The following is a 17,682-nucleotide window of genomic DNA, read 5'->3' as shown; positions in this document are numbered from 1 at the left end:
ATGACTGAGGAGGAGTATAAATATATGGCTGGAAAATGCTGGGCAGTAATCAGGACAGCTAAGGCATAATTGGAACTGCAGCTGGTAAGGGATGTGAAGGGTAACAACAAGGGTTTCTACAGGCATGTTAACAATAAGAGGGTTATCAGGGAATGTGTGGGACCGTTGCTGGGTGAGAGAGGTAACCTCAAGATAGAAGATGTAAGAACAGCTGAAGTACTCGGTGCTTTTTTGTCTCAGTCTTCATTCCTGCACTATGGTGCTAGACAATGCAGCATGGGAAGGTGGAGGGCAGCCCTCGGTGGGGAAGGAACGAGTTAAGAGCTACTTAGAAAAACTAGATGTACACAAATCCATGGGTCTGGATTTAATGCACCCAAGGGTATTGAGGGAATTGGCAGATGTCATTGCCAAAATTTGGCCATTATCTTGGAGATTGGAAAAAGGCAAATGTAGTGCCCATCTTTAATAATTGAAGGAAGGACAATCCAGGGAACTATAGACTGGTCAGCCTTATCTCAGAACCTTTGAAAATAATGGAAGTGATCCTCCTGGAATCCATTTTGAAGTACTTGGGAAAGGGGAAAGTGATCAAAAGTAGTCAGCATGGATTCACCAAGGGCAAGTACTGTCTGACTAATCTGATTAGCTTCTATGATGAAGTAACTGGCTCTGTGGATATGGGGGAGTCGGTGGATGTGATATACCTTGACTTCAGCAAAGCTTTCAGTACAGTCTCACAACATTCTTGTCCGTAAGTTGAGGAGGTAGGTACTGGGTACATGGACTATAAGAGGGATAGAAGGCTGGCTTGACAGATGGGCCTAACGGGTAGTGGTCACTGGCTCATATCTGGATGACTGTTGGTTTCAAGTGGAGTGCCCGAAGGCTTGGTTCTGGGGCCAGTGTTGTTCAACATCTTTATTAATAACCTGGATGAGGGGCTGGATTGCACCCTCACCAAGTTTTGCAGATAACACTAAGCTAGTGGAAAAGGTAGATACATTAGGATTGAGAGTGACCTGGATAAATTGGAGGATTGACCCAAGGGAAATCTGATGCCATTCAACAAGAAGTGTAGAGTCCTGCATCTGGGATGGAAGAATTGTTATAGGCTGGGGCCCGACTGGCTAAGCGGCAGTACGGTGGAAAGGGACCTAGGGGTTATGGTGGATGAAAGGCTGGGTATGAGTCAATGGTGTGCCCTTGTAGTGCAGAAGACCAATGGCATATTGAGGTGCATTAGGAGGAGCATTTCAAGCCGATCAAGAGAAGTTGTTTTTTTCCCCCATTTGGCACTGGTGAGGCCACGTGGAGTATTGCGTCCAGTTTGGGACTCCCCAGTATAGAAAGAACGTGGATGTGCTGGAGCAGGTTCAGTGGAGGGCAATGAAAATGATTGAGGGGCTGGAGCACATGACCTATGAGGAGAGGCTGAGGGATTTGGGGTTATTTAGTTTGCAGAAGAGAAGAGTGAGGGGCGATTTGATAGCAGCCTTCAGCTTCCTGAAGGGGAGCTCTAAAGAGGATGGAGAGAAACTGCTTTCAATGGTGACTGATGGCAGAACAAGGAGCAATGGTTTGAAGTTATAAAAGGAGAGGAGTAGGTTGGATATTAGGAAAATCTCTTTCCACCAGGAGGGTGGTGTGAAGCACTGGAATGCGCTGTGTAGGGAGGTGGTGGAATCTTCATCCCTAGAGGTTTTTAAGTCCTGGCTTGACATAGTCCTGGCTGGGATGACTTAATTGGGTTTGGCCCTGCTTGGGGCAGGGGGCTGGACTCGATGGCATCCTGAGGTCCCCCTTCCAGCTCTGTGATTCTAGGATTTTTATGGATTTTCATATCCTGCCATCAGAATCTGTCCTATTTCCTCCCCTTTGGGGTGATGGGACCAGGAGACAGAGGGGCTATTGCTGGGAATGCTGAGGGAAGCTGAGGAATAGGGTGAGGGAACAATGGGACTGAGCATCGAATGGACTTACAAGCTGGTAGGAGGAACCATTGGGACCTTACCAGCCTGGAGACACCCTTCTCTCTCTCCCCTGCTTCCTCCCTGAAATTTCAGTACTTTTGCTCCCTTTATCCTTTCTGCAGCTGCTAATTTTGTCTGTTCCTCTTTGCAGCTGTGTGGCTACCTAAACCCTACCATTCCATTCTTTGGTCTTCCCCTCCCAGTCTCTTTACTCTCAATTTTTTATGGCAAAACTGATTTGGAAGCTTCTGAATGTTTGTTCACAAGTATAATACCAGTTGGCTTGGGCGTGAGCAGACTTGGCAGTGCTTCAGGTATGTGGAATCCTGAATGATGGCAGAAGTTTGACCACCTGCAGAACTCTGAGTAAGGCGCACACCCCATAGCATTTGAAGTGGTTGTTAAGAAACTGAACCTCAAAATGTCTGTCATTTTATTTATTGGTAGTAATGCAATGTTCAGTTGCTGAAGTGAATATCAAAGAAGCCACTCATGAGGCTAAAACAAAATGAAGGTAAATAAATCTAATAAACACTCTTCTTTCATTATCAAAACAAAAAGCAGTCAAGTAGCACTTTAAAGACTGGCAAAATAGTTTATTAGGTGAGCTTTCGTGGGACAGACCCACTTCTTCAGACCAGCCTGCAAAGAAGTATTCCTGAGGTGTGTGGAGGGGTAGGGGGGCGGAAAAAGCCCACGTACCTTTTTGTAATTTCAATGTCATGATCTCATGCTTAAACATGTCCTGTAGCAGAGAGGTGAATTAATTTTTGCGTATTGCTACTTAACTCTTTAGACCTTTGGCATCCACATTACTCACTGCTAATTTATGGTAGATTTGTTTGCAGTTTTTGTTCCTGAAAAACTTGTATCAAGAAAATTAGCATGCATCCAAAAGCAAGATGAATACCAAAGTGTTTACTAGGCATGGGTGCTTCAAAAGAACATTTAATGTGCTTAAACAAGGCACTTGATTTTGAGATGGAATATACAGCTCAAAGCTGTATATTCCACTAATTGAAAAGCTGAAATTGCATACATGCATCCCTCATTATACGAGTACTTGTGAGTACTCGCTAAAACAAGGGACACGTATACATACCTATGTTCAGTAGATTAGTGAACCCCACCCAACCTGCCACCAGGTTTTAACACCCCCACCTGCCCCAGGGACCCAACCTTCTGCCAGGCACAGTAATCCCCGTGAGACCTGCACATTCAACATTCACATATCTCGAGTTTAGGCGAGGAGTGTGGAGGTGTGCCATAGGAGGCACGGAGACCTGTAGCCCTGCTGCTGGAGCAGAGCCAGCTGTGGGGTCCCTGACCAGGAGGTGGGGAAACCTCCAGCCCCACACCCGGAAGCCAGCTGGGTCAGCAGAGCCAGCCTGTGTGGTCCTTGGCTGTGGGGTGGGGAGACCTGCAGCTCCACAGCTGGCTGTGTTCCAGCTGTGGGGCACTGGCCAGGGGTGAGAAGACCTGCAGCCCCACAGCTGGAGCCTTTTCCCACCCTGCCCTCAAACATGCAGCTGTCTGTCAACCCTGTGACTGGGGGAAGAGAAGAAGGCTCTTAGCCCAGTTCCCAGCTCCCCTGCACTGGCAGAATGTGAAACTGACCAGCCATGAGGTGATCAGTTTCCCAGTCCTGCAGGTTATGGGAAGACTGGAACCAGACTGCCCCCCCCCCGCTCCCGCCACTGTGGGAGCCAGGAAACTGACCAGGCTGGTGGTTCCTGGCTCCCTTCCCCTTGCAGGAAAATTCAAGTTGTGCAAGGGTTGCAGGAACAATCCCTGCATAACTCAAGGCTTTACTGTATTAGTCCCCCCTGCTGATCCTGCAGACCTCGCCCTGGTTTTACCTCCCCCTCCAGGACCCACATGGCCCCCGGCCTTAGACACCCCCCCCAGCAGCCCCAAGTAGCCAGCAGCCCCAAATAGTCCCCAGTTTTAGACACCCACCCCCTGCATCACTAAACAGCCCCAGCCTTAGACACTCCCTCTCCTCCTGTAGCCTTTCACTGGGGCTGCTAGGCTGAGTGGCTCCCCCAGCCCTCCTGTTCCCAGCAGTTAACAGTCGTTAAAACCAATTAACCCAAATGTTAAGCTTTCAGTGCCTAGGCATATGGTAGTTGCTGTCTCTAGTGATAGAGAGTTGCTGGAGACAGCAGCTGTCTCTATTGATAAATATCTGCCTGAGACAGCAGTGTTAAGAAACTGCAAATGGCTTCTTTTAACAGCCCCATGCAGCTCAGAACTGGCCAGCTGGTGACCCTTAACAAATCTAATGGACACCTATGTTTGGGTTTTGACCCATAAGCTGGGAATCCCTGCTCCACATACATACACTACATCCTATTTCTGGTGCCAGACTATTCAAATACATCAGAAAAGTACCTAAACTCAACTGGTTTATGTCAGGTTACGAGCACTTGAAACAAACTGGGGACTTTTGCATGTATTTTAATAGGAATTTAGTGTCACTTTTACGAGTTTTTTGCCTACGAGCAGAAATTTGGGAATTAATTGCGCTCGTATAGCGAGGGATGAGTGTATATTCCTGTTGGTGCTTACAACTGTTTACTTTGTATAGCATTGTAAATTGATTCCCTTCTCCCAAATGGCAGCCTATGACCTGCAGGCTTCTGCAGAAACTGCTAACTTACATGTGGTATTTTTAAATCTTGAGAGCAGGAGGCTTTACTGAATAATTAACTTTGCACAGTGTACCAGGTGATACAGGGTGAGAGCAGAATTAGACAGCACCTCATAGGATCTCCCCATACCTACAGTGTTGTGCTTCTTACCTGTTGCAATAAATATTGCTCATACAGTATGTGGTATCTCTCAGCACACAGTGGCTGTTTGTACATATGCATGCAGAAGAATCACTTCAATTTCTCCCTTTCATAAGCCTGTATAATTGGACCTTTGGACTCTCCACTACAGTCCATCTGATGAAGTGGGTCTTTGCCCATGAAAGCTTATGCTCCAAAATATCTGTTAGCCTATAAGGTGCCACAGGACTTGTTTTTTCAATTTCCATTGAAATACAGCCACACTGGGACAGAATGTAGTCATTATCACAGTGTACAGCTGCAGGGAACACTACCAGCGGTGGGGGAAGGATAGTGCTAGGGAAAGTGAAGTGGGCAGAATGTGCCTGGTAATGTTGAAAATAATCTGTTACATTATGGTGAACCTTGAACTACCACACAGTTGTCTGTAATATCAAGTGGTACTGATTTATTAGACCACATGATAGTCTTTTAAGTAAAGTGATAAAACTTAACTGATGTGGGTGTCTGTAACTAGACAAACATAGAGAACAGCTTTACAATGACATGGGATGTACTCAACCTAAGAAGTCTTTCCTGATTTTAATTCTATGGCTAGGACTTTAATTTTTTTACCTAAGAGACGGTATTGTCCTAGAACACCATTTTCAGGTTACCAATATGAGCTCTTCTGTCTTTCTCTTCAGTGGTCCCTGGTTAGAAGGTTCTTCAGTGGCCCAAAAATTGCTTTGCCAATATGATTTTAAATGATCAGGCTATGGCACATATGATGTGTATTACATACAAGCAATACATTAAAGGAGCATTGTTTAGTTTGCATAGAATTCAAAAATACAACTTCAATTCAGTTTTGCCTTCTGACAGTATGCAGCCTGACCGTTTGTTCACATATGGTGTTTCCATAATGCCCTTGCCTCCTTTAGTGCTCCCATAGTGAGCAGCTCTTCATATTTTGTTTTGTCCTTATTCAGTGTGGCTTTATGTGTTGAACATGATTCAAACTGTGCTCTGAAATGAACTCTGTCCTCTGGTCTTTTCTATAGTGCTCACAATTAGAATCTGGGTGCTTCAATTAATGAACTTATTTTCACCATATGTGTCTAATATCCTGTCCTCTGCCTCATATCTCCTTACAATTCTGCAGACGAGGAACTAAGGCACAGAGACTAGGGTCTGAAGTCCCAGCTAACTTCTTCTGTCCAGTTTGAGACAAGCAGAAATATTTTTTTTCCTGGAAATATAGCATTTGGTCACTTTTGCTACATACCTCATTTGGAACCAGAAGTATGCAATCAGGAAGCCCCAGAGACCAGAAAAGGTGGGGGCAGGGTGGAGGGAGGATCAAATACAAAACAGTTACTGTATTAAAGGTAAACTTAAAAATAAAGGACAAGATTAAAGATTCGATAATGAGGAAACTATTTCTATTCTTGTTTCATTTAAATTAAAATGGTTTAAAAATAGCCTTTTCTTTTGTTCAGTTTTAAACTTGTGAAAGAACCACCACAGTGTGTGTTCAGTTGCAAACATTGCAGTTACCAATATCCTCCATTTCTGAAGTTGGTAGTAACTTTGAGGTGCTGTGGTTTAGCATTCAGCTATCTCAGCTGTGTGACTGTCCTTTTTCTTCCTTCAGTTCTCTGCCTCATTCACTTGGCAATTTTCAGCTTCTGCAACAACTGACGTAGGCATGCTCCTATCAGCATGTCTGCTCTGATTCATCATCAGAGGGCATCAATCCTGTACGGTGAATGGAAAAGGTGGGATCAAGTAATGGAAAACTGTTATAATCCATGCAACATAAGGGGCCTGAATTAAACTTTAAGTGCTTGTCATGGCAAGTGTAACTTGGGTTTTAGATGTGACTTCCTAAGCTCCTTAAGTTTCCTTAAATAAGAAAACTGAAACAATCCATTATGCGGCAACATCGTGGTACCCACGTAAGTCGTTGGTAGGGTTGAATCCTTTTAAATCCACTTCACAGAGCTCTGCTATTTGAGATAATGATAGCAGGAGCTCGGTGTGGACTAGAAAGGATGAGACACAGATTTGCCAGTACATTTCATGAGTTTTTGCTGACAGCAGAAGAATGGAGAGACTCGGGAATCGTCGTTCCATTCCAGACTCAGGAGGGATATGGTCTGTTGGGCACAGGTTGCCAGTGCCCCATGAGCCTGACCCTTTCTGCTCTGTCACGTGTGACCTATTTGCCCAGCAAATCCTAGTTCCATCCCTAGACTTTCAATCTTCCTTTTACACCTCTTTCTAAGGCTGCTTCTACACTGTCACTCTCCTGTTGGAGGTGCCACGGTAATGAGGCAATTCATAGCAGGCTAATGAGGCACTAATGTGCATATTCAGCACCTCATTAGCATAATAGCATCCATGCGAATTTTGAAGTGCAGATTGAGAGTGAAGATGGGGGCAACTTCAAAATAAGCACCCCACTTCAACATTCCCTTACTCCCATAGAACTAGATTGGACCCCTACAAAGTAGGCAGTAGATCAAAGATACTAAACTTGAATCATTCTCTGGGCTCGGCCTTTCTAGAACCGAGGGTATACCACCTTTTAATTTTTCCCACACTAGTAGGGCAGAGTGGAATACTAATTCCCTCTATTTACTCGCCCGTGCTATGACTAGTGGTGTGTATACCTTAGCAAGACAATTCCTGGAGTGAGAATCTAATGCCCCTCCTTTTACCCAGCGGGGCTACAATTGGGGGTTTGCAAACCTTTTGTGATCGATCACTTAAACTTCCCAAAATACTACTGCAGTATAAACATTTCCCCAAACACTTCTGCAGTGTAAATTTTTATCACTAGGGTCAAATACTTTTCACACACTCACTACGGATTCCCAAAAAACAGCACCTGCTGCTCCCCCTTTCGCATTTCTCCACCAAAAATGTTATGCTTATAAGAAGCACACCAGATCTTTTTAGAGGGACAAGGCAAGAACACCACATTTATTGAGAATACAGTATTGGTATATTATATGCATATAATGTACATAGTTCACTTAGACACACATCATCTTGTGGTTGCCAAAGGTTGCTCATTCTAATCCGTTGGCCAGATGGATTAGAGGTGAATGTGGAGCCAGGCTCCGTTGATCTGGATGAATGCTCCAATGTTGAGAAGAGGAACCCAACCTGTAGTGGTGCATGCATCTTTTATGGCATTTAGTCCATAGTTCTGGTTCTGTCCCACTGCCCCAGGCACAATGAGTCACCAGTCAATGGCAGATGGGTTTGATCCTTTTTCCCACTTCCCCAGGTTGCCGTGTGACTCATTACCTACAGATAGGACTTAATCTTCCTCTCCGGGTGGGTCACTGCTGTAGAGACCAATTCTCATTGTTCTTCAACCTCCAAGTCTTTGTTGTCCAGACAAGCTGGCTCCAGAAGGTAGCTCTCTAAGCATCCGCATTCACGCTTCCAGGTGGATCTGTCACCCGCCCATTCTTACATAGAGACAGCCTGAGGTTTACAGGTGAATACAGAAGAGTATATCCCTTAAAATAGAGTCTTAGGTACAATATGGATTTAGATACAAAGTGGTACAAAGCTCATTAAAAGATATGGGATAATACAGGGAAACAAAAATATATGGTAATACAAAGGTTCTATTAAAATCACCTATTTATTTAGGGTGGCTACACTGGGTGGGCGAGTGGCACGTGGCTGGGGTGGGCAGGTGACTGGTCCCAGCAGTGTGAGGCTCGGGCGGCTGGCAGGTGGGTGACTGGACCCGGTGGTTGGCATGTGGCTGGCTGGCCCCAGCAGTGCAGAGTTTGAATGGGCGGCTCTGGCAGCACTGGTCTCAGGTGGGCAGGAGGCTGGCTTGGGCAGCTGTGGCAGCTGGCAAGGGAGTCAAGCAACTAGCCAGCTTGGGCTGCAGCAGGCACCTGCAAGGGGACAAGAAAAACTATTTGTGCTTATTTTCAATTTTAAATAATATTTATATATCAAGTTTTTGTGTTTTAAGTTACGAATTGAATTTTGTGTTCAAAGGGGGGTTGAATGATGGTAAAGAAGAGGTGGTGGGGTATGAGGGTTTCTCAAAAATCAAAAGTGGGGTGTGATGCCGAGAAGTTTGGAACCACTGATGTAGTTTCTTAGATTCACGGGTTGGTATGTTGACTGTGAGTTGCCTTTTATGGAAGTGCTAGCAAGCTTAATTAGGGCATCAGAGGTGCTGTGCTACAGGCTTCCTTAGTGGACCAGAGAATCAACAGCGCCCTCTAGTGAGTTTAAAACCATAGCATGCTTGTTACTCCTTAAAACAGTTACATCCTTTTCTTCTTTTGATTGATTCACATTCTTCCTGCACTTTTTGGAAGGTATTTGAAGGCATTGTCTAGCTGTTGGCGTGGTATAGCTTGTATAGGTACCGTGTTTTACAGGATGGTATTTTTTGTTTTGTTTTTGTTTGAGGTGTGTGTTGTGCAACGGGGTGCTATTTCTTTTACATAGTTGTTCAGAGAGTGCACTTGTTAATGTTTAGGAGCATCCTACTTACTTTCTTCCGGGTTTCTTAGACTCTTTTCTCAGCAAATGGGGAACAGTATAAAGTATAAAATAACATTCCACAGTTAATGTCTTTCATTAGAAGAATAGGAAATAAATACAGCGGGATTTCTAGCATGCAGTTAACATACAGCCAAACTTGGATGGATCGAAGCTAGCCAATAGTAAAACATCATAAGAGTTTCTAAAAGTTACAGATCATTTTCTCACACAACATGTACTCAGAATGAAATAATGCATATTTTGGACCATACTGATGGATCAAGATTAACTAATCACTGGCCTGAGACATTGGTTGCCCAAGAACCAGTGATGGACTTGATTGCTTTCAGTATCCATGGACAGAGAGGGTATGTGTGTGCTTTGGTGCTTCAAGAGAGCTGAATTCCCAAAGCTGAGGAAAACTGAGCAAGAGTAATTAAGAGGAAGTCTTTAGACAGAAAAATGTGAAATTTTGGAGCCTCTTAAGAAGAGGGTTTTTTGTTTGTTTTTTATTTTTTTGAAAAAAGGCCACAATTGCACAATGCAGGGAGAGGGATCACTCAATGACTGCTTGTTCTGTTCATTTCCTCTAGGGTATATGGCATTGACCACTGTTGGAAGATGGGGTACTTGGCAGGTGGACATTCCTATGTTCTTGAGACAACTTTTAGCTAAAGGCCCAACCTGGTTCAGCAGCAAAGAGAAGGGAACTGTGAGAAATAAACAATATATAGCAGGGAGGAGAAGCAGAAAACAGCAGTCAAAATAGAATGGCTACCCTGGTGGTATGCTGAGATGGCTGGTTATCATGCTGACCAGTATTGTTTCCTTGTTACTCCACTCAGCTGTCTGTTATCTCTCATATCTTTCTGATCTCTTGCTACAGCATATTGCATACAAGATGCAGAAAATTGAATTTTTCAACAGTGAAATTAACTAACCATTGCATCAAACTGCCAAGGATGTGCAGAAGCTAAAGGCATCAGCAAAGAATCCATGGCTGGCAGTATTAAGAATAACAAAGTACATTAGAACCAAAAGGAATCATATTTGATGTGTGCATAGGTAAAGATGGTCAAGCTGGTAGTATTGCAAAAAAGACAGGATGGTTATTAGATGTGCTGTATGTTGGTGGGGTTGGTGAGGAAGCAAAATAATTTCCTTATAAGGTACAAGAAAGTGACATACTCAGTACATTACTGACTGATCTTAAACAACATCTTTTAACCTGGAACACATAATAATTAGCTGGATAGGCTCTGATCTGCTGATGTTATTTTAACAACTTGGGACAGTGAACCAATACTGGGGAAATTCCAAAAGACTGGAAGATTGTTACTGTTCTGAAGTGTAATGAATTGGATGATTTGAGTACTATAGGATGGTTAGCCTGATATTAATTCTAGGCAAAATAATGGAAAGGTAATAAGGTAAGAATTAAAGGACAAGAATGTAATGAAAGCCAGTCATATGGTTTTCTAGAACTTGGCCTCGTCAAATTAGATTTAATTTTTTAAGGTAAGTTTGGCTGATAAAATAACAGCATAGATGTAGTATACTTGGGCTTTTATGACATTTAACTTAATTCACAACCTTATGATACAAAACATTGGCTTCTATTGTAATCAGAGATTTAAGGATGTTTGGAATGAGTTACTAATTTAGTAACAGAGAGGCAGCTGTGTTAGTCTGTATTCAAACAAAACAAAACAAAGCACCAGTCATGTAGCACTTCAGAGATTAACAAAATGATTTATTAGGTGATGAGCTTTCATGGGACAGACCCACTACTTCTGACCTATAGAATTTTCAGTCCAGACTCAGTTATATAGCACAGAGGTCCAAAAAAAATTGCAGTAAAAACTGACACATCAAATACCTGGGACTGAAGGAGGAGGGGTGAGGGGCAGGGGATGTCAAGTGTCTTGCATGAGATAATTGCGAACATCGAAGGAAGGGACGCAGTCCTTGTAATGCGTGAGGTAGTTGCTGTCTTTGTTAATACCAAATGTGAACGTGTTGCGTTTGGGTTCCTACTCTACAGTAAGCACTTTCATTTCTGGTAGCCCCGGAACTGGGATATTTAAATATTTCAGGTAACAAAGCTATTCTGCCTGACCCCCAGACACTATCCCCTGCGGAACCACTGCCCTGTTACCTTGTTGGTGGGGATGGCAGGGAGCAGCTTGCTGTGCTTGGGCATGCCAGCGCCATGCGAGGAGCAGTTGCTGTCAGTGGGCCCCGGGTGGGGAGCCACTCAGAAGGCAGCTGCAGGCAGGGAGCCTTTGCCAAGGTCAGCTGCTGTGCAGCTGCTTGGGGGGCAGCTCCCCGTAGCAGGCACTGGGTAGGGAGCTGCTGCCAGGGTTGGCTGCCACATAGCTGCTCGAGGAGTCGCTGCTGGGGTCAGGTGCCAAGAGGCCACTCAGGAAGCTGCTGCTTGCAGTGGGCACAGGGTGGGGAGCTGCTCTGGGGTGTCTGCCATGCGGTCGCATGGGGAGCCACTGATGGTGGTGGGCACTGGGCAAGGAACTGCTCTGGGCATGGCTACTGCACTGCTCTGAGGGCTGTGGCTGCTCTGGGAGGTGAGCACTGGGAGGGTGACTGGAGGAGCCAGAGGCTGCCAGAGTAAGAAGGGGATGGACAGAATGCCAGTTAATTGAGAGTTCTGGTTGATCAAATACCGGATATACAAGAGTTTGTTTTACAAACGTAGCACATCAGCCAGTAAAATCAGTATCTAATGGGGACCCTGCCTCACAAGAGCCATGTGATAGCCGGTGTTGCACCGTAGCTATTGTGAATGATATTTCCCTAGTTGGCTTTGATATGAAAACTATGAAATAGCTTATTAGTGCGCTGTGCGAACCTGGATGTTCACCTTATTTCTTCTGCAGTCTCATGAGAACTCTTGAACGCACAAATGTACTGAGGGTGACATCAGAGCGTCTTCTCCCAAGAAAAACATTTAAGGGAGGATGTTCCTGTGAGTCACTGCAAAATCTGCATCTGTGATTCCTTTAGAAAAATAATTTCAAGCCAGCTTTACGGATGGCCAGGATGAGTGTCTGACACTGAGGAGAACTTTTGGCCCCAGAACTCCTAAGTAGAAAATATTTTCTACTTAAAGGAATATCTCAGAATAGCCTCAGGAAAATGCCATTCTGAGTTGTCTTGTGCACCATTCCTTGTGCCCCTTCAGTCATGCAGCTGATTTGTTTCTCTTCCTCAGGTCTAAGCAGTTACTGGAATTGTATCTACAGTATTTAAAACATCCAGACAGTTTCCTACTAGTGATGATATATTTCCAGTAAGCTCTAATCTTTTAATTAGGCCCCTGGTTCATTTATCTCTAAAAGCAGTAATAATTGATATTTCAACGTACAATAATTGAAACTTGTGATCAGTAACAAATCTGTTAACTTTTGTAGGTGACAATAACAGGATTCCTGTCATCAGTTCACTTAAAATTCGAGACCAGCAGAGATCTGCAGTTTCAACCAACTGGATGCTCCCCTACAATTACACGTGGCCTCCAGATAAAATCTTTGTAAGCACACCCTCAGCTAACTACACTCTCCGGGATTACCACAAGTTCTACAAGGACATCAACTTTGAGGATGGCTGGCTCATGCGACAAGACACTGAGCCCTTAGTCTACCAGATGATGCCACCTGGTGTGCGTATGCACTGTCTCTTTGGCACTGGTGTAGAAACACCTGACTCATTCTACTATGAGGCCTTTCCTGATAAAGAACCCAAGATCTATTACAGTGATGGGGACGGTACGGTGAATTTGCAGAGTGCCTTACAATGTCAGAAGTGGGTGGACGTGCAAAAACAGGAGGTGATACTGAAGGAGCTGTCAGGAAATGAGCATATTGAGATGCTGTCTAATGCTACAACTATTTCCTATGTGAAAAAATTGCTTTTTGGCTTGTGACATCCTATGTGGACTGTTTTTCTCCATCACCTGTGATGCCTTCCCTTAAGTGATCAAAAGGCATTTTGATCCTTTGGTTTTTAAACACTTGGATTATTTATTTGGTCTTTTTTCAGGCCATGTTCAGAAAGCTATTTGATGTCTTAATGATCACTTCTCTCTTGGATTAGTGTTCCTAATGAATCATAGTGTTTCACATTATAAAGGCTTGGTCAAATGTGTGTTCTGGTGCTGCTAGACAAATGTCCAGTGTTCGTACAGAAGTTCACTTGAACATTTTTCAAAACCTTTGTGCAGAATGTGCAATTGACACTCTTGATTTCTTGTGATCTTTGGAGTGGTGGAGAGAGGGAAAGAATTACTGAATGGTTACTGTCAGCTGTGTATTAAAGCAAGGGAGAGGTGGTGGGAAGGGTCTTTTTAAGTCAGAAACTTTCCCAAACAAAGTTCGGAATCATTGTCCACAAATAAGCTAGTAAATATGAAGGTACTAGCAGGTGTTTTAAATAAACATGGAGTTTAAGATATTGCAGGACTTTTGTCCCATCCAACCTGTTACTTCATTTGTACTGCTGCTAAAGAAGAGGGGAAGTGCATTATTTACTTGAAGTTCCTTATTTGATGTCTTGGAAAAATTGAAGAGCATTCAGGTGTTCTTAACTCTATGCTGGCTTTAGACTTTTTCCTTAATTAACAATCAGTAGTTGTCAATTTCATATAATAGCACTGAAATCCACAGACCTTATTAGCAAATTTTGTCTGAGGTGCTGATTTCACATGTCAAAGTGAAAAGTATCTGGTTTATTTCAAACAGCAAGTAAACAGACTGTGATCTCAAATAAACAAAACTAACTCCCATCCAAATAAAAGTAATGTTCCCAGAATGGGTGGAAACGCTATTTTATGTATTTTAATTTCAAGTATGTTTCCACTTTGATCAAGTTTCCAGCTAACTGACCATCTATCCAATTCTTTTTAGCTGAAAAAAATGTTAGAATTCTAAATAAAAGCTTGTCATGAGATAAAAGAGCTGTTCTTAATTTGGGCTGAGAGAGAATTGAAAGGTGCACTATGTATTAGACCCCAGAACACTGCATAGTGTTCAACTTTCCATGAAACAATACTGCAGATGCTTAATCCTTTTAGGCCACTACTGTTTGCATTTGCAGGATGCACGATTCTTCAGAAAAAGTTAGCTTGAGAGTTATGCTCTTTGGAAATCCTACAGAATTAAGAATCTTTTGATTTCTAATGTTAGCAGATTTTGGTTATGTTAAAGGTAAAGTTTAACTATTCAGGTAGTGTATGGAGGTTGCTCGCAGCCCTTGAAATCTTCAATTAGGATGTACTGATCTAGCAGCTCTCAAGAGTATTTGCCACTGCAGAATGTAAACACTGGCATGGAGATGGACTAGACAAAACCTGAGTGTTCTAAAGTACTTTGCATTAGCTAATCACTTCTAGAACGCCTGACCAGAATCATTGGTAGGTTGTCTTCCTGTGCAGAAGAAAGAACATGACTAGCATGCTGTTTCTGAGGAAGGATAAGCACTCCCCAGTAGAATGGAAGGTCTGTCACTTGGAATCAGTTACCTAAAATCTAGTGCTTGGCAACTATGTAGCCCAAATAAACGTTCCTGCCTCAAAGGTGTGTGCTAGTCCACTACCAGATACACTAGTCTGCAGACTGACTAGAATATTGGGGTCTATGGCTTAAGTCTTAACAGAAGGATTAAGTCCTTTTTAGTCAGACTTTTTGTGATGGGCTTCTGCAGATTGGTTTACACCAAGACTCTCAGTTCTAGTCTAAGGCTCTTCCTAGAATCTAACTCCGTTGTGAACAAGACTGCGCCTGCAGTAGCTAGAACTATGCAAAGTCACTGATGCAAAAGTCCAGCTTTTTAAAGTCCATGATACTTGCCCAGGTAGAATGCGTGCTTGCTAACTAGCATGAGGATGGGAAGAACTGAAATGCATACTGGCTCCCAGCAAAGGCTAAAGAATGTTGGTAGAGCTGCAGAAGCAAGTTTTTAGGCTGTGGTACTGTCTGTACTGGAATAAGCAGAAAAAATGATGCTTCCAAAAGAGCTGCACTGGATTAGTTCTGATTTAGCATTTGATATTTACTGTATTTTCTCACTTTGGGAAATGTACCAGTCTGTGTTTGCACCTGATTCCATCTCATTCTTGTACTTCAGTGACAGTGGTCCTTTATTCCACACTCACTTAGCTTTCCATTAGCGCAGCGTTTCCCAATTTTACTTGGCCATGGAACCCTTTTAAACTCAAAAGAATTTTGCGGAATCCCATTCCAGGCTCTGCCCCCAGTCAGTTCCTAAACCCAACCTCTGGCCCTTAAACCAATTAAATTTAGTTTTTCTGTTTCAGCAACAGCAGGGCAGGGAGCCACAGAGGAGTCAGCTATTGTAATGGAATTTTCTTGCGGAACTTTTTTTTTCATTTCACAGAACCCCAGGGTTCTGTGGAACAGCATTTGGGAAACACTGCATTAGTAGATGGACTCTGCAGTTGGCTCTTGTGCTGAATAAGTCTGCTCTGCTGTTTTGAGTTAGCCTGATAGAGTTGTGGTGACAATCTCCAAACCTTGCAGACTTCCTGTGATTTGTCAGTATAAATCTTTCTTTCCTGAGCAAAATTGCACATCTCTAATTACTGACCCCATAGCATTAACATTTTAGAGTTCACACATCTGAAGATTACCTTTTGATTTGGGGGGGTTTGTAAGGTCACATCTGATTTCTCATTTTCCTCAAATCCTCCTGAACCTGTCTGTTGTGCAATCCCAGGGTAGAAATGTCCTCCTTAGGAAAAAAATGCAATGGTATACATCTCAAAAGGTGGACGGAATTAAATTTGTGCATTTCCCTTTTCTACTACAAGTCTGTTTTCTTTATCGCATGTCCCTCTGTGCTAGAAGGCAAACCCAACTCTATTTAGAATCAGTTTAGTAGGGTTCTTTTTGGTATTTCTGTAGCCATGTTGATTCCAGGGTATTAACCAAGATGGGTGATGTGTAATATCTCTTAATAGACCAGTTTCCGTTAGTGAAAATTAGCTTTCAAGCTAACATGGAGCAGTTACAGGTAGGTTGTAAGACTGTTAAAGAATGCAGTCCAGTAGTCTATGTTCTTGTGGAGAAACAATCTGAGAATACATTAATTATTGATGGGAAGAGGAAAATGAATAAAGAACTTCAGGTGCTTTGCATCATTGGTTTGAAATGTGTAATTTGGTGAAATCCCTTCATTTTCAGGATATTTTCAGGAACCAAAAGTAGAGCGGGGGGGGGGCAAATATAGATTTCTGTTTCTAACAGAGAATGTTGGAGGGATTTCCACTGTTACTACAGTGGGTTCAGGGCCTGCTCAGAACTGAAGATTTTGATATCAAGCAATAATTGCAGAGGAGTTGCAGGCCAAAGCAAGGAATGTTTGGCATTAAAATAGTTCTTGGAGTATGATGTATTCAAAGCCCTCTTAAATTCAGGGAATGTTTGGCAGCTACTTTGCTGCTGTAAACTTAACAGTGTTTTGTATGGAACATTACCTGGTGCAACCCAGCATTTTATATATTTTCCTCTTTGTGTATGAATGACTGAGCTAAATAGACTTTTGCATATTTTATTGTCAGACTTTGATAAAATAATAAACTTTATCTAATATGGATGCCTTTTGTGATGGATAACACTACCGATGCTACTCTGCCTCTCAAATAGTTGTGAACTTACTCATGCTTATTGGTGTTTAAAAGCCACCATTTTAACTGAATTATGAACTAAATCAGAAAGCAGCATCACTCCCTTCCAATGTAGCTTGCTTTAGAAGGGAAACTGAATATACAAACATTGTCATCTGTCTACTCTAAAGTATCTACTCAGTTCAAACCAGTTAGTACTACTGGTTAGTTTGGAGACTTGATATAAGCAGAAGTCTTCATCCATGTTTTCCAACCTGTCTGACCTGGGCCTCTTGTCAAGGTAGCTTTTCTTCAAAGAAGTTGACTTCTACTCCCATTAGACCAGTGGTTTCTGGTGACCCAGAAAAGGTGGGGGTGCAGTTGCTGGAAACATTCCACCACCTGTTGCTCTTCCACCTTCCTGCATGTAATTTGACAACATGCTCGTGGGAGGAATTGGGGAAGAAGCTCCAAGAGTGGTTTTATTAGGAAAGATCAGGCAGGTGTTTAGAAAGGGGAGGAAAGTGGTCCCCCCTTTTAAGATAGCAAAGAAAGCCAGGCTGGGAGAACAGTATTTTCATCTGTGTCCTTTTCACTGTTTTAGTCGTGTCCATTTGCCTCATGGCCTGTTCCTACCTGCCCAGGATTTTAATGCTCCTTTATGACGACTCTGTTCTTTGTGTACGGCTTTCTTCTGTTGTTCATTCCTCATACTGTCATTTGTTTCTTCCTAATTCTTTTGTTAAGTTGTACCTGATTTTTT

At 43.0% G+C, this 17,682-nt stretch overlaps 1 protein-coding gene across 1 annotated transcript in view; it reads left to right on the top strand.

Annotated features, from left to right (window-relative positions):
• The window catches only part of PLA2G15 (phospholipase A2 group XV), a 38,360-nt gene extending 21,453 nt beyond the window's left edge, over nucleotides 1-16,907 (top strand). The window contains exon 6 of the mRNA XM_075008786.1: nucleotides 12,712-16,907. Within this exon, the coding sequence (XP_074864887.1) occupies nucleotides 12,712-13,223 (512 nt within the window). The 3' untranslated portion in view covers nucleotides 13,224-16,907. The remainder of the gene's footprint in view (nucleotides 1-12,711) is intronic.
• The last annotated feature ends 775 nt before the right edge of the window (nucleotides 16,908-17,682 follow it).

The sequence above is a fragment of the Carettochelys insculpta genome, chromosome 14, assembly GCF_033958435.1.
Source record: "Carettochelys insculpta isolate YL-2023 chromosome 14, ASM3395843v1, whole genome shotgun sequence".
NCBI classification, from domain to species: domain Eukaryota; kingdom Metazoa; phylum Chordata; order Testudines; family Carettochelyidae; genus Carettochelys; species Carettochelys insculpta.
This window is presented reverse-complemented; position numbering and strand designations above follow the sequence as displayed.